The 27,500-nt window shown below is 37.1% G+C and overlaps 1 protein-coding gene across 6 annotated transcripts in view; it reads left to right on the top strand.

Moving 5' to 3' along the window:
* LOC115218741 (protocadherin gamma-C4) overlaps positions 1 to 27,500 on the top strand; it is a 454,793-nt gene that overhangs the window by 221,394 nt on the left and 205,899 nt on the right. Inside the window, exon 3 of one of the 6 annotated variants that reach the window (XR_005001783.1) lies at positions 7,422 to 7,753. The exons of 4 other annotated variants lie outside the window; for them this stretch is intronic. Coding sequence is in view for 1 of the 2 variants with exons in the window: in XM_036508601.1 (XP_036364494.1) it covers positions 7,422 to 7,535 (114 nt within the window). In the remaining variant the exon portion in view is untranslated. Of the gene's footprint in view, positions 1 to 7,421; positions 7,856 to 27,500 lie in introns of those variants that run through there. One more of the 6 variants, XM_036508601.1, reaches the window with a different exon arrangement.

Here is a 27,500-nt window from a genome sequence, read left to right as displayed (position 1 = left end):
CCTTACTTACTAGGTGCAGGATTGGCTGTGTGGTAAGTAGCTTGCTAACCAACCATATGGTTCCGGGTTCAGTTCCCACTGCGTGGCATCTTGGACAAGTGTCTTCTGTTATAGCCCCGGGCCGACCAATGCCTTGTGAGTGGATTTGGTAGACGGAAACTGAAAGAAGCCTGTCGTGAATATGTATATATATATATTTAAAAATAAGGATAAAATCTTTATAAGAAATTATCAGTAGTTAGCGTGAAAAACCTCGTAAGAGAAAAAATCTGTAAATTTTTTCAACTTTGAAAATACTTATTTATATTATATAGAGGGTACTATTATTCATAGGTACCGCACACTAGGAGGGACTTTTGCAGTGAGACGTCAAAAGTTTTGACTGCAAAAGTCCCTCCTAGCGTGCGGTACCTATGAATAATAGTACCCTCTATATAATATAAATATATATATATATATGTATGTGTGTGTGTGTTTGTGTGTCTGTGTTTGTTCCCCTAGCATTGCTTGACAACCGATGCTGGTGTGTTTACGTCCCCGTCACTTAGCGGTTCGGCTAAAGAGACCGATAGAATAAGTACTGGGCTTACAAAAGAATAAGTCGAGTTGCTCGATTAAAGGCGGTGTTCCAGCATGGCCACAGTCAAATGACTGAAACAAGTGAAAAGAGTATCAAAATCACCAGTATTGTGGTTGTATTCCCTTTCCAGGCATTCAATCTAAGTGAAGTATTTTTGTATATTTAATGTAGGTGAGAGAAGTTTATCTTTTTGGGGACCACAAAGTCATCTTTATGGTTTTCTAATGTGTACAGCCATGGCTTTGTTTATCTTCTCAGCATATCCTTACTCTTTTACTTGTTTCTGTCATTTGAATGTGGCCAAGCTGGAGCACCACCTTTAGTCAAGCAAATCGACCCCAGGACTTATTCTTTGTAAGCCCAGTACTTATTCTATCCGAACCGCTTTTGCCGAACCGCTAAGTGACGGGGACGTAAACACACCAGCATCGGTTGTCAAGCAATGCTAGGGGGACAAACACAGACACACAAACACACACACACATACATATATATATATATATATACGACAGGCTTCTTTCAGTTTCCGTCTACCAAATCCACTCACAAGGCATTTGTCGGCCCAGGGCTATAGCAGAAGACACTTGCCCAAGATGCCACGCAGTGGGACTGAACCCGCAACCATGTGGTTGGTTAGCAAGCTACTTACCACACAGCCACTCCTGCGCCTGTAAGTATAAAAAATTAAATATATCATAACAAATTATTAATTTCATCAACAACTAAGCAATCAATAAGCCATGATCAAACCAGATGATCAACCACTATGATTGGGTTCAAATATTTAGCCAAATGGCCACATTTTCAGAAACACTACTTGATACACTCCGGAATTTTTTTTTTTTTACCAAATATGGTCCTACCCATGCTAGCATGGAAGGCAGACATTAAATGATGTTGAGGCTTTCTCAAAAATGATTTCTTATTTACTCTAAGTATTTCATTTGTTTCTGTGACAACCTGTCAGCCATTTAAGTATTTGAAATGATTTTATTTGTTTTAATGTCAAATAAAACATAACATTTCTCACCCCAGTATTACGCATCTCATTCCATGAATCAGCAAAAGTTATTCATATATATATATTTATATATATATATATATCATCATTATCATCATCATCATCATCATCATCTAACGTCTGTTTTCCATGCTAGCATGAGTTGGACTGGGTTCTGGGAAGCCAGGAGACTGCACCAAGCTCCAGTCTGATCTGGCTGTGTTTCTGCAGCTGGATGCCCTTTCCTAATGCCAACCACTCTGTGAGCATAGCAGGTGCTTTTTACGTGCACCGGTACAGGGGCCAGAGGAGGCTGGCAATGGGCACAACCAGTCGGTGCTTTTTACATGCCACCGGCATGGAAGCTAGTCAAGGCAGCGCTGGCTTCGGCCACGTTCGGATGGTGATTTTTACGTGCCATCGGCATGAGTATCACAAGTACAATTTCCATTTGATTTTCATTTTGATGTTGATGTACTTGACTCAATAGGTTTCCTCAAGCACAGCAGGTTGTCCAACAATCCAAGGTACTCTTGAATGGGCTGGGACTGGTTATGCAAAACTGGTATAGGACACAGCCATGAACTCACTTTATTTGCCCGGTCTTTGCAGTCACAGTATATCTCCAGCGGTCTCGGTCTTTTGTCATTGCCTCTGTGAGGCCCAACATTTGAAGGTCATGCTTCACCACCTCATCCTATATCTTCCTGAGTCTACCTCTACCCCTGATTCCTTCAGCTGTTTGGGAGTGGCACTTCTTCACATAACTCTCTTCATCCATCTGTAGTACATGACCATACCAACACAAACGTCTCACTTGCATGCCACATCCGATGTTTCTTATGTCTAACATTTCTCTCAGGGTGCTTATACTCAGTCGTGTGTGCACACTGACATTACACATCCATATATATGGTTGGGAACTGAACTTCTTTGAAAGGGTTAGGAAGGTCACTTCTGAACAATATGGCTTCAGGTTCAGTTCTTCAGCATGGTACCTTGGGACTAGTGTCTTCTATTATAACCCTGGGCTGACCGGATCCTCCTGAATAGATTTTCAGAACCTGTTGTAGCAATTTGGTAATTCTGTAATTTCTGCTGTCTAAGACAACTCCTTTACAATTGTAAAAGTAGACCATAATATTGTTACCCAAGACATTGAGTATAAGACTTTCCTGTACAAACTGATTAACTTATATGGGGGACTGGGGCATATCCTATTACGCCGGATACTTTAAGCATCTCACTGGTGATCGACCAGGGTATTTTCCTGTCTTTATATCCATAATTGTTGCTTAATCTATCATATTATTGCTTATTGGGGTAGCTGGTGTGTCTGTTGGGTCAAATACATGTGTGTTGATGTGTGCATATATGTATGTATAACATTTTCATCATCATCATCGTCATCAATATTTTCAAGGTGTTCATATTTTCAAGTTTGTATAGGCTGTATGAGATTTTACATATATATAATACATCTATACAAACATTTTTTATATATAAATATATATATATATCAATATATATATATATAAATATTGAATTTCTAAATGTCTCAGAAAGACATGAGCGGTGGTGGAGCAATAGAGTGGTTGTATACTGTCAACTTAATGTGACAGTCCCATATGGGAATTACACCACCGCTGTTTAGCCCTAGGAAGCATCGACCCTTCCTGTTGGCTTTGACACATTTTTTTTTCAATTTTTTCATTTTTTTTCCTTACATAAGGACATAAGGATACAGGGAAAAAAAATATGTCAAAGCTGACAGGAAGCGTTCGATGCTCCCTAGGGCTAAACAGTGGTGATGTAATTCCCATACGGGACTGTCACGTTAAGTTGACGGTATACAACCAATATATATATATATGTATGTATGTATGTATACATACCTATATACATAAATATATGCATAAATACATATGTATGTGTATATATATATATATATATACAAACATATAAGTATATGTGTGTGTGTATATCTACATATATATGTGTGTGTGTGTATACACACACACACACTCACACATATATATACATTCTTTTACTTATTTCAGTCATTCTAACTGTAGCCATGCTGGAATATATATAATATATACATTTGTGTGTGTGTGTGTGTGTGTGTGTGTATCTCTCTCTCTCTCTCTCTGTATGTGCATGTATATAATATATATAGATATATATATATATATATATATATATATATATATAATATTTAAATGCATACATGTATACATACGAATGGATTTCTCACCAGTTTTCCTGAATGAGTGTTTGAGTGTTGCCATTTTTCAATCAATATTTCTTCTGAATTGTCCCTGAATTGTCATTTAAATGGCTGAACATTCCTCAGATAACTACAACCTTACTATAATGTCCAAACAGATTCAGCACAAAACCGTGTGCCAAGGTTAGGCATTCAAACCATAGGTACAGTACAGTTAATCTGCTGCACAAGCATACACACGCAGCAACTCTTATACACACTTATGTATACACTCATGTATACTCGCATACTGATACATAGAGCTCTGTCAGTCACTTCTTCTCTCACTCTCCATATACATCCGTCAGTTTATCTATAGTTCTCTGTCTCATGTATTTTTCTAGCTCTCTGCCCACATGTCCCTTTCTCTGTCTATATAGATCTATCAATGTGTCTGTGTATGTTTGAATGTATATATATGTGTGCGTGTGTGTTTATGTTTGAGTGTGCGATATGTGTGTGTGTGCATGTGTATTTTTCCTACATATATATGTTTAAGTTATATATATATATATATATAATATTAGGGAGTATAACTCCTAACTTACAGGGAAAAATTCAATTTAGTATTAAATCAAATTTCACAGTATAAATATATAATATATATAAATTAGAGATAAAACCACTATTATGCAACTCAAACAGTGATAGACATAAACCAATACATAAATAGTTATGTATTGATCTAGTTATAAGTTATATATTAAAAAAATTAATATATATTATTTGTTATTTATGTATTGGTTTATATTTATCACTGTTTGAGTTGCATAATAGTGGTTTTATCTCTAATTTATATTTTATATTTTATATTTCATATATATATATATATATATACATACATATACACACAGAGCCTAATATACATATATATATATATATATATATAGAGAGAGAGAGAGAGAGAGATGAGAAAGTTGGTTTGTGAAAGCACGTGGTTGAATATATAGAAAATAGTAAAAAGTGAAAATGACATAGTTTAGAAGAAATCATTTCTTCTAAACTATGTCATTGTAAGAAAAAAAATTATAATATTCTTCAGACATATTGACTCAAGTATATATTTTTTAACCTTTTAAAACAAGCCTTCTGTAGTTTTTCACTTTTTACTATTTTCTATATATATATATATATAAATTGAAAGAAGAGGAAAACAAATCCAAGGCAGGACAAGCTTATCAGATCATTTAGATTATTTGAATTATAACGGTGAATCGAAATAAATAATAATGTCTTATAACTATTTCTGGGATATCTCAATATACAAAAATATGGATCAACCCATTGATCCATTATCTGGGATATCCCAGAAATAGCTGTAAGACATTATTATTTACTTTTGCTTACTTCGATTCACCATTATAATAATTCAAATAATTCAAATGATCTGATAAACTTGCCCTGCCTTGGTTTTGTTTTCCTCTTCCTTTAATTTATACCTGCTGACTCAGAAATAGGCTATGGATCCGCAGCTCCTGCCCCCATATATATATATATATATATATATATATATATATATATATATATATATATATATATATATATATATATATACTCTTTTACTTGTTTCAGTCATTTGACTGTGGCCATGCGGAGCACCACCTTAATCGAGCAACTCGACCCCGGGACTTTCTTTGTAAGCCCAGTACTTATTCTATCGGTCTCTTTTGCCGAACCGCTAAGTAACGGGGACATAAACACACCAGCATCAGTTGTCAAGCAATGCTAGGGGGACAAACACACACACGCATATATATATACATATATACAACGGGCTTCTTTCAGTTTCCGTCTACCAAATCCACTCACAAGGCTTTGGTCGGCCCAAGGCTATAGTAGAAGATACTTGCCCAAGGTGCCACGCAGTGGGACTGAACCCGGAACCATGTGGTTGGTAAACAAGCTACTTACCACACAGCCACTCCTGCATATATATATATGGTGTAACCAGCCCATTGGACACTAAACTCTGGGTCCATAGACCATAAATATATATATTTATGGACTATGGACCTGCTCAGTATTCATTACTCGATGTATATATTGTATCTCTCTCTCTCTCTCTCTCTCTCTCTCTTATATATATATATAATATATATATATTATATATTATATATGTATATAAATATATATATACTATATATATATATATATATATATATATATATATGACGAGAAGGCTTAAAAAATGAACCTGTAGAAAATGAAGGAGTGTTGCTTTTGTGTGTGTGATTTGTGGAGAAAATGCTTGAGTCATGCAAGGCTGGTCACCCATCAGAGAACCCCTTGTTAATTGTGATATGGCTATTGCTCACAACAGAACATGTGCAACCTGTGGAAAGGTGTGTCTCTCAGTTGGAGAATTGAAAAGATATGTCTAAAGACTTCATACTGTGGCACCCATTTCTTCTGCCAGACAGCACTGAATGCAATAGAATTATGCAATAGAATGTGTAAATATTTGGCTGGGCTCAGGAGTCATACAAGGGACTCACATTGCATCATCGATGACTCATGTCAACAATTCTGTCTAGCAATGGCTTTTGCTCATATACGAGAAAGCTGCTACTATGTGTGTGTGTATACACGAGTGGACCTATACTGTATTGGACCTATACTGAAAGGCGGTGAGCTGGCAGAAACGTTAGCATGTCGGGCGAAATGCGTAGCAGTATTTCGTCTGCTGTTACGCTCTGAGTTCAAATTTCGCCGAGGTCGACTTTGCCTTTCATCCTTTCGGGGTCGATGAAATAAGTACCAGTTACACACTGGGATCGATATAATTGACTTAATCCGTTTGTCTGTCCTCTGTGTTTAGCCCCTTGTGGGCAGTAAAGAAATATATACTGTATTGGTTACTCAATATCAAACATATATATTGCACACAGTCGAAATATTCTATGAAAAATTAGGAATACTTGAACACAGCATGAAGATTCTAGCTATTTAGTATACCTTGGCATATTTAGGTTTGAAAGCAAATCCAAATTTACTGTAGAATAAAGTTGGAGAAACACTCCCAAAATTCTTGGCAGCACAGCTTGAGTATTGAACTGATTCAAGTTTAAGATTCATTAATCTTCATTGGTATTATGCTACCAAGAGAAAAGCAGCTCCTAGCTATTTAAAAAATGCATTTTAGTTGCACATGGATAATCTAATTTTCATTCTCTTGAAAGCCATTAAAATTTGCCAATATGCAAACACAGCATGAGAACTGAAAACTTCAGTATACTAAATTAGGTTTGTATGTTTAAAGACTGTTTTGGTGAAGGATAAGCCCTGAGGATATATTTCATGTTCACAGTAGAAATTCTTCTATATTCTATGTGGTGAGAAACAAATAGGGAGGAGAATTTCTTGAATTATCCAGTAATAATTTCCCACCTGGTTTTAGATGCATTGAAGTCTTAGCAAAAGTATTATTGAATGTTAACTGCATTTGCATGCATTGTACAGAGCCTGTATTTAAATAAATAAATATATATTCAATTAAATAAATAAATATAAAACACAACCAAAACTGAAACAAAATAATCAAAATACCTAAGAAAAATGTCTTATATTGACAGAGCCCTGTGAGAGTGCCAACTGCAAACAGAAATTGGTTTCCGTATACAGACACAGAAACAAGGAGACCATCTCAAGAACTGTATCCTGCAACCAGACTAACCAAACTTCACTAGTCGTCTTCACAGATTGCCACGGACATGTTAACGGCATCTAGGGACAGGCATCACAGAATGGTTAACATTTAGCAACAGCAGAAGCAGCAGTATATTTCATTCGCTGTCACTTTTTAAAACACCAATCAGTGATGAATATGAGAAAATACATGGCTCAGACATATTTGGTTTAAGGATACATATTGACCAAAGCAATCCATCCAACGTACCTTTTCCTGGTACGCATAAAACATGGGTAATTAAGGTGTTAAAATTTTATATCACATACATATGTATGTGTGTGTGTAAATATATATATGATGTATACATATATATATTTATATATATATATATATATAAATATATATATAAAGTATATATATATATTTATGTATATATATATATATATGTATATATTATATAATGTATATATAATATGTATATATATATATATTTATATATAATATATATATATATATATATATATAATGTATATATATAATGTATATATATATAATGTATATATATATATATATGTATATATAATATCCATATATATATATGATATATGCATATATATACGCACATACATTCATTCATACACTCATACATACACACACACACATACATACATACATACATACATACATACATACATACATACATATATACATGTGTACACACACATAATGTAATATAATATACATGTGCATCTATGTATGTATATACATATATGCATATATATATATATATATATGTATATGTGTGTAAGTGGATATATATATATATATGTGTGTGTGTATATGTTTAGTACTTAAAGATCTCTACTAGTCTGTGACTGCCTTTGCCAGTATAAAACTTATTCATAGACCAGTAGTGATTTTTTTTACTGCTATATATTAATCAATAAATATACGCTATATATGTGTTGAATACTCTCTTCATTGCTCATGAAACTTGTAAAATATTATAATATACTTATGTGCGTGTGCATGTGTGCATGTGTGTGTCTGTGTGTCTGCGTGTACATATGTATGTTTGTTTATTCCTGATGGACTTTATAACATTTGTTGTGAATGACAGCCTGGCCAGAATTATGGTTGTAAATGAAAGAAATAAAATAATAAAAAAAAACAGCTGCCTTGTTCTATCCAATGTCCCCTGCAAATTCTTATATGTTTTCACTGCCCCCAATAAATTGCTAATTGGTAATTACCTTCCATCTCCAAGAGATTCAATCATGCTTTGATACATATTTCAATGAAACATTGATAATTACCCAATGATAATTGGTTTAAGGCGAGCTGGCAGAAACGTTAGCACACCGGGCAAAATGCTTAGCAGTATTGCGTCTGTCGTTGCGTTCTGAGTTCAAATTCCGCCGAGGTTGACTTTGCGTTTCATCCTTTCGGGGTCGATAAATTAAGTACCAGTTACGCACTGGGGTCGATGTAATCGACTTAATCTCTTTGTCTGTCCTTGTTTGTCCCCTCTATGTTTAGCTCCTTGTGGGCAATAAAGAAACAGATAATTGGTTTAAGGCTAACTGTGAATGTTCAAACAGCCTGTTTCTATATGATGTGCTTCATCAGTATAGAGCAACAGATTGTAGTTGTCATTTACAAATAATATTCAAGTAATTATCTTCATTTCAAATAAGAAGGACATGGTAAGAGAGAAAAAAAGATGGACAGTCACATGTCACATATGGTTTTAGAGAAAGGAGAAGATGGAGAGAATGATTAGAGATACAGTGAATTTAGTTTTTGTTTTATCTATGAGTGCAATTCAATTGGTCAAAGTTTTAATGTAACAAATAGAGAAATTCCTGTAGGATTGAGTTGAAAATGTGATTGTATTCCAGTTTTATCTCTGGTCACTGGGAGGAAGGAGTGGAGAGCATGCAGTTTAAAATCGGGGTCAGGAGACAGAGACTTGGGATAGCAATATTAGTCTTATAATTACTGTGTTTGATCTGAAAAGACAGGGGTCTTGGCAAGAACATCAAATTAAAGTTGAATAGTATGAATGTGAAAGCTGGCCCACAAGGGCAAACAATATTGCCAAACTGAGAACAGTTGGAACAATGTGCTACCAAAGAGTACGACAAATCAGCTTGATTAACCACTGAACAAATGGTTCTCTACTTGAGGGAATAGAAACAAAAGGAGAATTTCTAGTGAGTGCCAGGAAGAAAAAACAGCAATATTTTTAGCAGGTCATCGGGGCTCAGAACTGCAACCCCCACATCCTAAAGGGAAGAATCAATGGGAAATGAGGAAGGGGAAGACCGAGAAGAATTTACTGGAAAGCTTCTGGTTGAATGCACCTGAGGCAAGAATCAATTGAGGGAGACTGTGCAGGTATTTATGGTCCCCGGCCCTCAGCAACAAAGATAGGGAGAGACAAGACAAGACAAGGCAAAATCTTCGGCTTTCATTTTTTTTCCTTTCTGTCAATCATTTATGTGTTTGTGTGCCCAAAAAGGCAACTGGAGAGCATGCACAGGTAGTCCTCTCATGTAGTTTCAGGATGTCTTGCATATGGATTCTACATGTTTCCACCAACATTATGCATGAGAAGGTTTTTCAATTTGGTGGCCTGAATGGAGTGATTGGTTTATGCATTTTCTTTTTTTTTTTTTCTGAAAGGATAGAAACATGTAAAATGTTTTCCCTTTTCAAAAAGCAAGTGACTCAAAATTTTCTATTATCTATTCCTTTTACAATTCATTTTCGTCTATATCTGTAAACAGTCTGCTTCATCAATATAAAAACAATAGATGGTCAATTAATTACGTTCTCAGAAGACAATTACTTGAACACAGTACATAAATGTAATACTTTAAATATAACATGATTAAATGCATTTTAAATTTTGGATTTATAAACCTCTGAACGATCCTTACTTTTACTCTATATTCATTGATATTGGTGTTGCTATTTAGTTCCATATCAGCTTTGGTTGAGCTAACCTAGAATCAAAGGCATTCCAGCTATGAATGTCATTTTTACATTACCAAATGTGTTCTTTATTTTTTTCTTTTTATATAACCGTAACTTAATATTATAAGGTATATACCTGATACCCTACCATTTTCGACAACTCCCCACCCTAATACCAATATTAATATACCATTGCATTATGAATTGAATAATAGCTCAAGATGAAAGATAAAAATATGATACAACCAGAAATTATTGATTTCTCACTTGGCTCTCTTATCTTTTATCTTAAGTCTGCCCAATCCCAACGGGATCCCAGGCAAAGTATTTCTTCCATCTCTGTCACCAATTTGCCACTCATTTTCTTTTCCTTTTTTTTCTTCTTTTTCTGTTTTTTTCTTCCTCTTTTTCTTGTATAACTAATTTGCTGCATATGATCTGCTCCCAGTACAACATGGTTTCCATTTTCCGCCCCCCCCCCCGCCACCTACTTTTGTTAATCCAACCCATTGATTTATGGGATAATATCATTTCCTCTCTCGAATACAGGACTTACCCAGCAAAGTGCCTCATCCTTCTTTTCACAATATCTTGAAAATTTTTCAACTCAGCTCTTTCCATTACTACATTTGCAACATGGTCTCTCCAAGAAATTTTCCAGAATTGCTCATATTTCTTTTTTTGGAAGCACTCCGTCGGTTACGACGACGAGGGTTCCGGTTGATCCGAATCAACGGAACAGCCTGCTCGTGAAATTAACGTGTAAGTGGCTGAGCACTCCACAGACACGTGTACCCTTAACGTAGTTCTCGGGGATATTCAGCGTGACACAGAGAGTGACAAGGCCGGCCCTTTTAAATACAGGTACAACAGAAACAAGAAGTAAGAGTGAGAGAAAGTTGTGGTGAAAGAGTACAGCAGGGATCACCACCATCCCCTGCCAGAGCCTCGTGGAGCTTTAGGTGTTTTCGCTCAATAAACACTCACAACGCCCGGTCTGGGAATCGAAACCGCAATCCTATGACCGCGAGTCCGCTGCCCTAACCACTGGGCCATTGCGCCTCCACAATTGCTCATATAGAGCACCTACAAAACAGGTCAAGCTTTTCGTGAATGTGACTTAAACATTATCATGACTCACTGGCATTGAGAGATGTTGGTACTACCATAAACATGTACAGGCATAAATTTATTTCCAGAAGTTTTTGACCAACAGATTAGAGTTGCTGGAAAACTTCTGTGGCCTTTTTAAGTATTACCTGGATGTAAAATTCTATATTTCCATCACTTGAAAAATATTAAGAGTGTCTGAGTGGTAAGTTGCTTGCTTACGAACCACATGGTTCCAAGTTCAGTCCCACTGCGTGGCACCTTGGGCAAATGTCTTCGATAGCCTCGGGCCGACCAAAGCCTTGTGAGTGGATTTGGTAGATGGAAACTGAAAGAAGCCCGTCGTATATATATATATATATATATATATATATATATGTGTGTGTGTGTGTTTGTGTGTGTGTTTGTCCCCCCCCCATATCGCTTGACAACCGATGCTGGTGTGTTTACGTCCCTGTAACTTAGCAGTTCGGCAAAAGACACCGATACAATAAGTACTAGGCTTACAAAGAATAAGTCCTGGGGTCGATTTGCTCAACTAAAGGCATTGCTCCAGCATACCATAGTCAAGAATTTATTCACATATTCCAGATCCTTATTTCTAATCTTGATACATTGGTATGGAAGCAAACTGGAGGAAATAATCATTTCATTGTGTTTCATTTTAACTGATATGATGATGTCTGGTGTGTTCTTTGTTTGCATTTAAGTTGGACCTTATTTCCTACATGGATGCTATCTAATGGCTTCATAGCATAATATCCACATCAAAATCAAAATCTCCCAGCCTCCCTTCTTCCTATTTTATTCTGCACTCTGGACTGCTCGTAGTCTTCTTCATAATGAAGCTGATGCAAAGAAGAAAGAGAAAAGAGATAAAATGCAACCCTGGTGAACACAAGTCACCATCTCAAAAAAACTCTGTATTCCCAACTCATTTTATAATATGTGGAAGCACTCCGTCGGTTACGACGACAAGGGTTCCGGTTGATCCGATCAACGGAACAGCCTGCTCGTGAAATTAACGTGTAAGTGGCTGAGCACTCCACAGACACGTGTACCCTTAACGTAGTTCTCAGGGATATTCAGCGGGACACAGAGAGTGACAAGGCCGGCCCTTTTAAATACAGGTACAACAGAAACAGGAAGTAAGAGTGAGAGAAAGTTGTGGTGAAAGAGTACAGCAGGGATCACCACCATCCCCTGCCGGAGCCTCGTGGAGCTTTAGGTGTTTTCGCTCAATAAACACTCACAACGCAGGGTCTGGGAATCGAAAATTTTATAATATAGCAGAAAAATTGTTGATACAGGGGTTTGAAGATGTTGGAAAACTGTTGCTATGCCATAAATTTGTACAATCTTCTGCAGCAACTCCAGGAGAAAACTGTCAAATGCCTTCTTAAAATCAATGAAACTGATGACTACAGCAGTCAGGAATTTACCAAACTGCTCAATAATATTGCACAAGGTGAAAATTAATTCTGAACACAATCTGTTCCTATGAGAATCAGTCTATTTTTCATGGAGTCTATGACCTAATTCTTAAAGGCCCCTAAAATTCGGAGCAACGTATAATCAGTTTTAGTAATTATTCATACTTAATCAACTACCTGAAGGATGAAAGAGGAAATCAACTCTGATGCTATTTGAATTGATATATGTTAAGGGATGGAACTAAATACTTCAAGACAATCTGTCTCTTGACCAATCTCTTTAATGAAATTTATTCCAACTGGTGAGAGAGCATCTATAACTTTCCTTGGTCTGCTAGGAATACCTAGCAGGTCAAATCTCCCTCAAATCACACCTTACTGTTTTAACACTTTTGTTACGACATTTCTGTTGAAATACACTTTTGTTTCAATTACTTTTGAAAATTATAAAGATTTTTGTCTAACCGGCTTCTGTGCCAGTGGCACATAAAAGGCACCATTCGAGTGTGATCATTGCCAGCTTTGCCTTACTGGCAGTTATGCCTGTGCTAGTAGGGTGCTAAGAGTACCATCCAAGTGTGATCGTTGCCAGAGCGGCTAACTGGCCTGAGACGTATAAAAATATGGAGGGAGAATGCCTTGTTTTTTAAGGGTAAAACCCTAGGTGATTATCTCTCTTTGCCATTGTCCATCAATCTTCAGCTGTGCTGCCATATTGTGGTCACCAAAGCCCCACGAAGGTAAATAGTTGACTCCCTTTGGCCTTGGCTATTGGTTTCCGGCTGTGGTACTGCCATGCAGATTCCAAAAAGCCAGGAAGAATTTTCTAAAATGCAGGCATGGTCCAAAAATCTCTGCTGTGGTGCTTTGGTGACCGCCAGATGGCAGCACAGTCAAAGATTGATGGACAATGGGAAAAGGAAATAATTACCTAGGGTTTTACCCTTAAAAAACGAGGCCTTACCTCTTCATATTTTAAAGAGGTCTCAGGCCAGCAGTGTTTGGGGTCTGAAGATGTGCTGTAAGGCTAAACCCCTCATGAGCAAGAAATCTAGGGTAACTTTATTAACCAGCCTACCCCACTATAATACACACACACACACATACACACACATATATATATATATATGGAGTATTTGCCTCAACAAATTCTGTCTGACCCATGTAAGCATGGAAAATTAGACATTAAGGGATGATGATGAGAATGACATACAATGGGCTTCCATAAAGTTTCTCTTTATCAATTCCATATATAAGCCATTACTCAACTTTGGGCTATAATAGAAGACACTTGCCCAAGATTCCTGGCAGTAGAATTGAACCTCAGGCTACACGGTTTCAAAACAAACTTTGTAATCACATAGCCATGCATTCACCTACACACACACACACACAAACCCATACATGTGATGGGCTTCCATAGAGTATACTGAGTTATATTTCGCTAGCAATACTGCAATCAAGCCATCCCATGGGCTAAGGAAAGAGATGGATATCTCCTGTAATAGTAGTAATTATTCAAGATATGTCAAAAATATGGTCCGCTCTTCTCCCACAATTACCCAGGAATCATCCTAGAGTTATTATTTCGCCCAACAAAAACAAATAAACAAGCAAGCAAGCAAATACACTGAGCAATACTGTACGCAGTTTCATCAGATGACAAAAAGCAACAGAAATACATCATAAAATGCAAATCACTTAATACAAGATTAAGGATATATCATAGCTATAACGATGGTGGTGATATAGTACAGCTGTAAAAAAACCCTACCAAATTATAGAAGAAAATGTGTTAATATATAAAAAATAGAAAAAAAAAGTGAAAGTAAATTAATAAAAAAATAACAAGGCCAGCCAATCCAGGTATATTAGATTTTCTTTTTTTTTTATATATTTATTTATTTATTTAGAGATTTATTTGAATACTTAGCAGTCTTGCAAACAATAAAATATCATGTTTATAACTATATAAACAACAAACTGTTTTATTGCAACAATCAAAAACGGTGTCAGCTAGAAAGTGTTACATTAAAACACTGAAATCAATAAACGCTAAAAAGTATTATATGTGATACAACAACAACAGCAACAACAACTAATAATAATAATAATAATAATAATAATAATAATAATAATAATAACAACAACAATGATAATAATAATAATAATGATAATAACAATGATAATAATAATAATAATAAAAATAATAATAATAATAATAATAATAATAATAATAATAATAATAATAATGATAATAACAATGATAATAATTAATGATAGAGAAAATGAATAAATAAAAATTAGCAATGTTTGCAGTGCAATAGTAAAAAACAATAAACTTAATATATGGTGCACGACAAAAAAAATATCTCAACACCAATGATGATAATAATGATGATGATGATGATAATGATGATGATGATGATGACAACAACAACAACGGTAATAATTTGTTATAAACATTGAGTAAATATAAACCGTTACAATAATGTATTCAAACTACAGGAAGGAAGCAAATAATGAAGGTTGTATCAATGAAACCCGATATTAATGTATCATATTGCTGGAAATAAGAACCTTCTTTGCTTCCTCTCTTTTATTCATTTATCTATTTATTTATTTATTTATTTATTTATTTATTTATTTATTTGTGTATTTTATTTGTATTTGTATGTTATGTCTTCGTTCTAATAAGATTAGTCAGTCTTCATGCCGAAATATACCGGATAGCTATGTGAAGCTGTTGTACATGGAGACATGCTAGATGTCACAAAGGGGAAGTACATCATCAGATGATATGATTAGAGATAATCAGATAGTGTATAATTATGGATATGCTTCGACTAAGTTTCAGTAGCAAGATTTCCAAACTGAAAAATTGCATGAAATCACAAGGAATGGTAAACACACTGAGAATGTTGAGAAGGACAACTTATTATCTTGTGTTCTTTCACTCATCACCATAGTCATAGCTAGTGTCAGTTAATGAAAGAAACGTTTAGAGAGTCGCTTAATGAGCAAGAAATAGCTACCAAATCTCTCACTTTCAGATAATGTCACTACCATTTTTTTTTTTTTTTTTGCTGCTATAGGCACAAAGCCTGAAATTTTGGGAGATGGGGTAAGTCAATCGCATCGACCCCAGTACACAACTGGTACTTAATTTATCGACCTCGAAAGGATGAAAGGCAAAGTCGACCTTGGCGGAATTTGAACTCAGAACGCAGCAGCAGACGAAACACCGCTAAGCATTTTGCCTGGCATGCTAACGATTCTACCAGCTTGCCGCCTTCTCACACCACTACCATTGTCATCATCATCATCATCATTTAACATCTGTTTTCCATGCTGACATAGATTGGACGATTTGAGAGGAGCTGGTCAACTGAAGAGCTGCCCTTGCTTTATGTCTGTTTTGGCAGGGTTTCTTTGGCTGGATGCCCTTCCTAACGCCAACCACTCTGAGACTGTAGTGGGTGCTTTTACGATCCACCGGCACGAGAGCCAGTCAGGCAGTACTGGCAACGGCCATGCTCAAATGGTATTTTTTATGTGCCACCTGCACAGGAGCTGGTCCAGCGGCACTGGCAATGACCTCGCTCAAATGATTTTTTATGTGCCACCAGCACAAGTGCCAGTAAGGCAACGCTGGTAATGATCACGCTCAAATCGTGCCTTGTACGTGCCACCGGCACGGAAGCCAGTTTGTTGCTCTGGCAGCTATCATACTCGGATGGTGCTCTTAGCACTCCACTAGCACAGATGCCAGTCATCGAATTCAAAATCGATTTCACTTGCCTCAACAGGTCTTCGCAAACAGAGTTTAGTGTCCAATAAAGGAAAGGTACGCATAAGTGGGCTGGTTACACCCCTGGCATAGGCCACGAGGTTATGATCTCATATATATATATGTACATTCATGCACATTATCATTATTATTATTATCATTATTATTATTATTATTCAAAACTGTTTGATTCAGATAATCAAACTGTTTTGAATAATACATGAAAATGTGTTGAGTGCCCTTTCTTATGTTTGTCCATTCACTCATATATATATATTTATATATCTGTATTATAAACATATATGTTACATGTATGTATGTATGTATGTAGGTATGCGTGCGTGTGTGTCTGTGTATTTGTGTTTGTCCATCCCTTGCTTGGCAACATAGTTTGTTTATGATCACATAACTTAGCAGTTCAGCATAAAACACCAACAGAATTCGATGATAACAAATGATGATAACAAATGATCATCTTTATCTTTATCTAGTTTCTGCTCACGAGCTGTGGCCATGCTGGGGCACGATGATAACAGAATAAGTACCAGGCGTAAAAGATAAATATTGGGTTGTATTTCTTTGTTGAAACCCTTCTAGGCTGTGCTCCAGCATGGCTGTAGTCAAACAACTGAATAAAGAGAATAGATACTAACAAAGGGAAAAACAGGTATTAGAAATTAAAAGAAATCTATTGAAATATCTGCTATATATTTGTATACAAATATAAATGTATGTTTAGCCTCAGGTCAACTCTAATCGGGCTGACCTACACTCAAAATCATTCCAGCCATGACCATCCCATCTGTATCAGAGGTATATATAGGACTACATTATCTAATATGTCCATTTGTTTTTAAGTCTGTAAGGTCTGATTTAAGGGAAATTTTGACTGCTATTTCCAGCCGCTCAAACAACCAGTTAGAGACTCCTTGTATAAAACTGTCGTATAAGCCGTGCATATGCACACACTCATACATAAATGCACATACACATACATGACTGTGAATGCGCCTGTTTGTTCATTAATAAAGCAATATGTCAGTGGAAAGTTGGAAAAGCAACAAAAGCTTTTAAAATATTAGGCTTGGTAGCAGTAAAGACAGAGACACAACTGGCAAACTAAACTGTAAACATCTGCCTGTTATAACGCACACAGGTAGTTGCTTGTCCTACTCACTATAAAAGCCAAATTTCCATTAACAATTACTTCTGCCTACTTATGGTTTGGACCATATGTTTTTAACCCTTTTGTGACCACATCTCTAATGAAATACATTGTGTGTATATGTTGTAATTAACTGTAAAAATAATCAAGAATTTGTGGAGATTTAGTAACATTATTTTCCTTATTATGGTATTCTTGTTTTTATTAAAAGGTGCAGGCATGGCTATGTAGTTAAGAAGTTTGCTTTCTAAATATGTGGTTCCGGGTTCAATCCTATAGTGTGGCACTCAGGGCGAGTGTCTTCTCCCACAGCCCTTGGGCAACCAAAGCCTTGTGAGTGCATCTGACTGGTGGAAACTGAAAGAAGCCCGTCATATAAGCACAGGTGTAGCTGTGTGGTAGCGAGATGGTAGAAATGTTAGCACGCCAGGCAAAATGCTTAGCAGTATTTCGTCTGCTGTTACGTTCTGAGTTCAAATTCCACCAAGGTCAACTTTGCCTTTCATCCTTTCAGGGTCGATTAAATATGTACCTGTTATGCACTGGGGTCGATATAATTGACTTAATCCATTTGTCTGTCCTTGTTTGTCCTCTCTCTGTTTAGCCTCTTGTGAGTAGTAAAGAAATAGGTATTTTGTCTGTCTTTATGTTCTGAGTTCAAATTCCGCCGAGGTCGACTTTGCCTTTCATCCTTTCAGGGTCGATAAATTAAGTACCAGTTATGCACTGAGGTCGATATAATCGACTTAATCCCTTTGTCTGTCCTTGTTTGTCCTCTCTATGTTTAGCCCCTTGTGGGTAGTAAAGAAATAAGAAGCTTGCTTCCCAACCACATGGATCCAGGTTCAGTTCACTGCATGACACCTTGGGCAAATGTCTTCTACTACGGCCTTGGGCTGACCAAAGCCTTGTGAGTGTATTTGGTAGATGGAAACTGAAAGAAGCCTGTTGTATGTGCATGTGTATGTGTGTGTATTGTGTGTGTTTATATGTTTGTGTCCTTATTTTGACATGATGGGATTATCAATAAACAAGTCTCACCATCATATAAGCGGAATCTCTAATTTCCATGAAAATATGTCTTGCCATGAGGAAAATATTACCTTATTTGGAAACAAGTAAGGCTTAGCAAAAGAAAGAGGTGTACAAATTCTATCTGGCCTATGCAAGCATAGAAAAGTAGACTTTAGATGATGATGATGATAACAAAGCTGTTGTTTGAAACATTATTTAACAAAAGTTTATTACATAAATTTTTGATGGAAGGTTTTGGTAAAATGAATGATACCACTCCAGACACAAAGCCTGAAGTATGGGGTAGGAGGTTAGTTGATATTTTTGACCCCAGTATTATACCATTATTTTATTGGGTTGTCCAGAAAGTTTGTGCTGATTTATAGTAGCTTACCTTTCAACTTATTTTAGAACATGGTTGAGTCCATAAAATAGGATTTGACTACACTTCCATTTAGAGCACAGTTTAAGCTATCTTTTCGTGGAAGAAGGTTTATGTTCCTATAACCTGTATTTATTCTGTAACCCTTTAAAATGGAAGATAAGAAAGTTCATTTATGGCACTTGATGCTTTGGGAAGCAGACAAAAATTGCTGCAGCTCGGCTAGGATGTGTTACCCAACCCTCCATATTCACCAGATATTGCTCCTTCGGATTTCCACTTATTCAGGTCTCTGCAGAATAGTCTTAATGGTAAAAATTTTAATTCCTTGGATGATGTAAAAACATACCTTGATGAATTCTTTGCCATGAAAACACCCCAATTCTGGGAAGAGGGTATTTTCAAGTTAAAGGGAAGATGGAAACGCATTGTGGTTCATATTTTGTTGATTAAAAATGTAATGGCAAGTATTTATTGACCTTTTTCTTTCCTTTAAGAATTGGCACGAACTTTCCAGACAACACAATATTTGATGCATCAAGGATAAAAGACAAAGTTGACCTTAGCAGGATTTGATCTCAGAACATAAAGAGCTAGAACTAATACCACAAGGGATTTTGTCAGATGCTCTATTGTTTCTGCTAATCCTCTCACCCCACCTCACCCTCAGTTTAAATATTAGCAACTTGAGATGGTTGATTTTGTATACTTGAACTAGAGGCAGTACATCAGACATGTTTAAGTCTCCACTCACAGAACATACATTGGAGAGAAAATGTCTGCAGTTATATGAATACACTTCTTTGTCAGATAGCCCACATATATAAGAAAATGATAAATGTTGCCCCTTTTCAAGCCTAGCCAGGCTCATGGACCAGCTTTCCCAGTTTCTGTGGCGTATGTGTTCCCCCCAGCTGGACACGACACCAGCCCATCGCAGCATTACTCAAGAAACAAGAGAGAGTGAGAGAAAGTTGGGGCAAAAGAGTACAACAGGGGTGCCACCACCCCCTGCCAGAGCCTTGTGGAGCTTTTAGGTGTTTTCGCTCAATAAACACACACAATGCTCAGTCTGGGAATTGAAACTGTGATCCTCCGACTGCGAGTCTGCTGCCCTAACCACTGGGCCATTGCGCCTCCACATATATAAGATAATCATGTTAATATTGCTGGTCCTCCTTTAGGCACTCTTACACTGGTTTCTCTCATTGGATTGATGCAATTCTAGGACACCATCTTGAACAGTTTTAGTCAGACATATTAATCTCTGTGCTTATTTTAGTGTTGACCTTATTATATATATATATATATATATATATTGGCCTACTCGCTTAGCCAGCGGGGTGGCGTCATTTGAAGGCTAAAACAATGCGAAGCGCATTGTGACCAGCGATGTGTAACAACATCTGATGGCCTGGTGATATATATATATATATATATATATATATATATATAGAGAGAGAGAGAGAGAGAAGGGTAGAGAGGGGTGAAAACGTGCAATGAGCTTCTGCACAGTTTCTACCAACTAAATTCCACTTTCAATCTATTGGTCGATTTGAGATTGCATCAGAAAAACAGAATGCACAAAATGCAGAACAAATCCTAAAGGCATCTCACTTGACCCTGTAGGTGTAATTTATTTCTTATTCTCAAAGACTGCCCTTGCCAGCAAGTTCTCTTTCAGATAGGCTATGATATCCACATTATAACGATTCAGCTCTTTGCTTACTAGAGCAGTGCACCTGTAGGATCAATCCCAGCAATCCAGGTCTAGGGGTGTATGCACATTCCAAGTTCCCACTGTAAGAGAAGTTTTTTTTTTATTGTTCTTGCTTTGCTGTTGCTGCTGTTGCTGTTGCTGTTGAGTGGACAGTCTTCGTCCCAGAGCTCGCAAGATGGGAGAAGTCCGAAACGTGGTCCTTTGCTATTCGTAACACCCGCAGAAGAGAAAGCAGGTCAACCTCCAACACCGAGAGCATCGACGGATGGATGAATGCGCATCCAGGCTTAGCAGTTGCATAGGAAGTTGGGGACAAGATACAGGAAGAAAGAGTGAGAGAAAGTTGGAGCGAAATAATACAACAGGGGTCGCCACCAACCCCTACCGGAGCCTCATGTAGCTTTAGGTGTTTTTGCTCAATAAACACAGACAACGCCCGGTCTCGGAATCGAAACTGCGATCCTCTGACGGCGAGTCCACTGCCCTAACCACTGGGCCATTGTGCCTCCACTTGCTACTGCTGTAGTGAGTCACCAATAGCTGTGGTAAGCCAGTCAGAGAGAGAAAAAAAAAAAGGTGGTGTCTGATGTTTACCCCATCTTTCATAAGGGCTTTCCCATATGCGGTGGGATGTTGTGATCCTGAATAAGTCAGCTCAGTTGCATCCTAAAACTGCCAAACACCCACAATAAACACTTCATGAATAGATAGGATGACCTTCACTTAAGAGCCACCAGTATATGGCTCTGAACTAGGGGATTCCCAGCTAATCAAACCTGCCCCCCATTGTTGATCCTATAACAGTTCTGCTAATTTGTTACCATGAATTGTTATCTTTTTATTGATCTCCACCTCTTGAAAAGATGAAAAGCAACGTTGACCTCAATGGGAACTGAACTCAGAGTGCAATAAGTCTGAACAAATACTTCCAATTTTCACTGACAATGCATATTAATTACACCATTAATCAACACTTTGTGGATAACTTCATCCTGCAATGAGAGCTCTGATATTTAAGCCTATTTACACAGTCAAGCTAAATATATATTTATTAAGCATATGCATATAAATTTGTTTGTGTCTTATTCATGAATAAGTTTAACAATTGATGTAAAGCACACCTGTCAGTTTACAATGGTTCGGAAACTGAGTGGCATCAATACCTGTATCTAATTCATTTAATCATATGTTATCTAAACACTCACGTTGCTATTGTTAATGAATTAAATGCTATCTATTATTTGTCATGTTGGGGCACTGCCTTGAAGGGTTTAGTCAAACAAATCAGACTCGGTATTTATCTTTTAAGTCTAGTACCTATTTTAAGTGTTTCTTTTGCTGAACCACAATGTTACAGGGTTGTAAACAAACCAACACCAGTTGTCAAGTGGTTGATGGACTAGACACAAACAGAAAGATACACACACACACATACACACACCAGAGATATATCATCATCATCATCATCTTCATTTAACGTCCGTTTTTCTGTGCTAGCACGGGCTTGACGGTTTGACCGGGGTCTGGGAAGCCAGGGGCTGCACCAGGCTCCAGTCTGATCTGGCAGAGTTTCTACAGCTGGATGCCCTTCCTAACGCCAACCACTCCGCGAGTGTAGTGGGTGCTTTTTACGTGCCCCCTGCACATATCAATATGTGACACACACATACACACTTTATGTTTATTCACAAAAAGGTATTCACACAGCACTCACAAGGCTTCTATTATAGCCCCTGGGGCTAAAGACACTTGCCCAAGGCGCAGCATGGTGGGATTGAACCTGAAACAACATTGTTGCAAAGCAAGCTTCTTAAACCACACAGCAATGCCCGTGCCTGTTGTAACGTAAAAATAACTATTTTCATGGACAATCAAAATCAAAATTTCCAAACATCAGATTCTTGCCATTTCTACCTAACCATGGAACATAATATCATTTCAGCTAATATTGGTTTCAAATTTTGACACAAGGCCAGTAATTTCAGAGGAAGGGGTAACAAAATTACATCGACCCCAATGCACAACTGGTTCTTATTTTATCAACCCTGAAAGGATGAAAGACAAAGCCAACCTTGGCAGAGTTTGAACTTGGAACATAAAAAAGGACGAAATGCTGCTAAGCATAGGCACAGGAGTGGCTGTGTGGTAAGTAGCTTGCTAACCAACCCCATGGTTCCGGGTTCAGTCCCACTGCGTGGCATCTTGGGCAAGTGTCTTCTGCTATAGCCCCGGGCCGACCAATGCCTTGTGAGTGGATTTGGTAGACGGAAACTGAAAGAAGCCTGTCGTATATATGTATATATATATATATGTGTGTGTATGTGTTTGTGTGTCTGTCCCCCTAGCATTGCTTGACAACCGATGCTGGTGTGTTTACGTCCCCGTCACTTAGCGGTTCGGCAAAAGGGACCGATAGAATAAGTACTGGGCTTACAAAGAATAAGTCCCGGGATTGATTTGCTCAACTAAAGGCGGTGCTCCAGCATGGCCACAGTCAAATGTCAAACAAGTAAAAGAGTAAAAGAGAGAGATATTATCTGGCATGCTAATGATTCTACCAACTTGCCTCATTCACTTCAGCTAATATTAATGTCAAGAAGTTAATTATAAAAGCAGAAATTCCCTTACTTATTATAAAGTGATAATGAGTTCTAATGGAGGCACAATGGCCTAGTGGTTAGAGCAGCGGACTCTCGGTTGGAGGATTGCTGTTTCGATTCCCAGACCGGGCGTTGTGTGTGTTTATTGAGCGAAAACACCTAAAGCAGCTCCATGAGGCTCCGGCAGGGGGTGGTGGTGACCCCTGTTGTACTGTTTCGCCCCAACTTTCTCTCACTCTCTCTTCCTGTTTCTTGAGTAATGCTGTGATGAACTGGCGTCCCGTCCAGCTGGGGGGAACACATATGCCACAGAAACCGGGAAAGCGGGCCCATGAAGCTGGCTAGGCTTGAAAAGGGCGCATAAAAAAAATGATTTCTAATGGATATTTTCAAAAAAGCAGCAAAAGCTAGAAAACCCCAAGAGACATGACCACTTTTATGGTCATGGAAAATAACAATTTATAAACATACAAAGTATAATTTGTATACATTAAAAACATTTTAAATGTTATATATTCAAAAATAAATAATAATAATAACAATAATGTTGTAGGGTACAGTCTTACTACAACAGATGTTGACTGTCTGAGACATATGTTCATGGAATGAGAGTTACTGGGAAGATGAGAGACACTATTTTTGTTTTATTATTCATCATTAATATCAACTTGTGGAGCAAAGAACTTATCTAAAATTACTTTAATAGTTAATGCTCGCAATCTCTTTGTGGAGATGAATGGATGGATGGATGGCGCACTCTGTCAGTTACAATGACGAGGGTCTCAGCTGATACAATCAACGGAACAGCTTGCTTATGAAATTAACGTGCAAGTGGCTGAGCAATCCACAGACAAGTGTACCCTTAATGTAGTTCTTGGTATGTCTCATAAGCATTGCTAGTGATGGAAATAGTGAGACGTACTGGGATATTTAATATGTAAAATATGATATAATATACAAGTGAGCGATGAGCAGTGAAAAAATTGGCATGCTTAAAATATTAACTAATCAATAAGGTTAATTACTCAGAAACATCACTGAAATGAAAAACGATGTTGTTTTCCATACTTACTGAACTAATGACAATATTATAAGTCATTGAAATAATGTTGTCTTTTCCTCACCACATAATTATTTCGAATTAGATTTTTGATAATCATAACATTAAGTTTAACACTAACATAACTATTGTTTCTCATTCAGATGAAATCTTAAGCAATTTCCCGCTGTAATATTTTTTATAGAATAATGTAGTTGAATAATTTTCTGTTACATTGCACCTTGCTTAAAATTAGGGGCAATAGCGATTCATTTTCATGGTAAACTTCATTTGAAGTCTTGGGTCTTTTCTAGCAGACACAAAACCTCAAATTTGTAAGATGGATATGATCAATTAGATTATTAACCAACGGAAGGATGAAAGGCAATGTTGAACTTAGCAGGATTTGATCTCATTATGCATAGATACTCAATTGAGTGCTTATAAGGCTTTAAAACAGTTATTGCAAAATGAAAATTGACTGATTAAACTTCTCTTGTATGATATAAAAACAACACATTTTCATGAAAACATTGGAAAGTATATGGTGGCAGCCTGAAACCTTAGCATTGATTTTAAACATAATCAGGCATGGCTCTGTGGTTAAGGAGCTTGCTTCCCAACAATGTGGTCTTGGGTTCAGCTCCATTGTACAGCACCTTAGGCAATTGTCTTCTACTATAGCCGCAGACCAACCAAAGCTTTCTGAGTGAATTTGGTAGACAGAAAGTGAAAGAAGCCCATCATACATGTATATATATGTGTGTGTGTGTGTTTATTTGTGTTTGTGTTTGTCCTCTACTGAGACCCCCTTCGGTCATGACTGACCATGGGATTGCACCTAGAAAGTTACCCTCCCAGGCACAAGTCTGAGCAAGGTTGTTTATAGAAGACCAGCAGTCGCCTATGAATACTGGCCTCCCCTCTCTATGCCACCAGTGTTATCCAAGGGAAAGGCAAAGGGGCTGATTCAGCTTGGTACCTGTGACATTGCAACTCATTTCTACAGCTGAGTGAACTGGAACAACGTGAAATAAAGTGTCTTGCTCAAGGACACAACATGCAGCCCGGTCTGGGATTCGAACTCACAACCTCACGATCGTAAGCTTGACGCTCTAACCACTGAGCCATGTGGCTTCACTACTACTCCTTGACAATTGGTGTTGGTTTGTCTACATTCTTGTAACTTGGTAGTTCAACAAAGGGGCCAATAGAATAAGTACCAAGCTTTATAAAATAAGCAGAGGGGTTGGTTTGTTTGACTAAACCAGTGGGGTCCATATGGCACCTGAGGCTCCATATAAGATTTTTTGCGGGCCCATTCAACAAAGTGGTAAATTGGGGGTTCACAATAGTATTTTAAAGACCCCTGATAAAAGTTCTACTTTTGATGTATGTATTGGTATGTATTGCAAGAATCAGGTTTCTTTCTTTGACATTTTACGTAGTTCAACCTACACAAGGAAATATGTGATAAGCAAAATAGGAGTTTTGAAAGGAGTTTCTATAAAACTAGTTTTTAAACATCGAATGGCTATGAAGGTGGGGTTCCAACAGGGGTCCATAGATAAAAATGGTTGAGAAATCCTGGACTAAACTCTTTAAGGCAGTGCTCTGGCATGTTCACATTCCAATGACTGAAAGAAATGGTAAAAGATAAAACATGAATATATGGCAATTTATTTAAACCATTTGGAAATTCATTTGCTTTATTTGCCAAAGATATATATAGCGCAGGAGTGGCTGTGTGGTAAGTAGCTTGCTTACCAACCACACGGTTCCGGGTTCAGTCCCACTGTGTGGCATCTTGGGCAAGTGTCTTCTGCTATAGCCCCGGGCTGATCAATGCCTTGTGAGTGGATTTGGTAGACGGAAACTGAAAGAAGCCTGTCATATATATGTATATATATATATATAAGTGTGTGTGTGTTTTTTTTTGTGTGTCTATGTTTGTCCCCTTAGTATTGCTTGACAACCGATGCTGGTGTGTTTATGTCCCCGTCACTTAGCGGTTCGGCAAAAGAGACCGATAGAATAAGTACTGGGCTTACAAAGAATAAGTCCCGGGGTCGATTTGCTCGACTAAAGGCAGTGCTCCAGCATGGCTGCAGTCAAATGACTGAAACAAGTAAAAGAGTAAAAGAGTATATACATATATGAAGTTGTTGCTTATATTTTGACTATAAAATGTTTAATTTGTAAAGCCAATTTATGCTAAAGGTATTCCCCTTAGGAATATAATATTTACACTATCATTTTAAAATTGAATTAATTTCCTACTGGCAAGCATGAGAGGTCAAAGATGTGACTGTGATTCAACAGAGACTTAGAGCAAAGACTGTTCATCTGCCTGTCTCTCATTACTGTCATTTTATGGTTTCACTAAATCTTTCATTTTTATCAATGCAATTTGTGTTAACCCATAATTCCTGATATATACACACATATACCATATATATTTACATGTACATACATGCATGTACATACATATATAATATTTCTTTCTCTGCCCTGACATCTCGGAACAGTTATAAACGAACATCAAAATCATGCAAACAGTGTACCTCATATATATATATATATATAAATATATATATATATATATATATATATATATATATATATATATATATATGGAGAGAGAGAGAGAGAGATAGATAGATAGATATAGAGAGTGAGCTATACATATGTATGTTTTTGTATATATGTATATGTATATATCTGAATCTTTGTGTATCTATCTATGTGTCTATTAAACCTACCCCCCCTCATTCACTGTTTCTCTCTC

Source organism: Octopus sinensis, linkage group LG14 (assembly GCF_006345805.1).
Source record: "Octopus sinensis linkage group LG14, ASM634580v1, whole genome shotgun sequence".
Classification (NCBI taxonomy): domain Eukaryota; kingdom Metazoa; phylum Mollusca; class Cephalopoda; order Octopoda; family Octopodidae; genus Octopus; species Octopus sinensis.
Note: the sequence above shows the minus strand (reverse complement) of the source record. Positions and strands in the feature narration are given on the sequence as shown.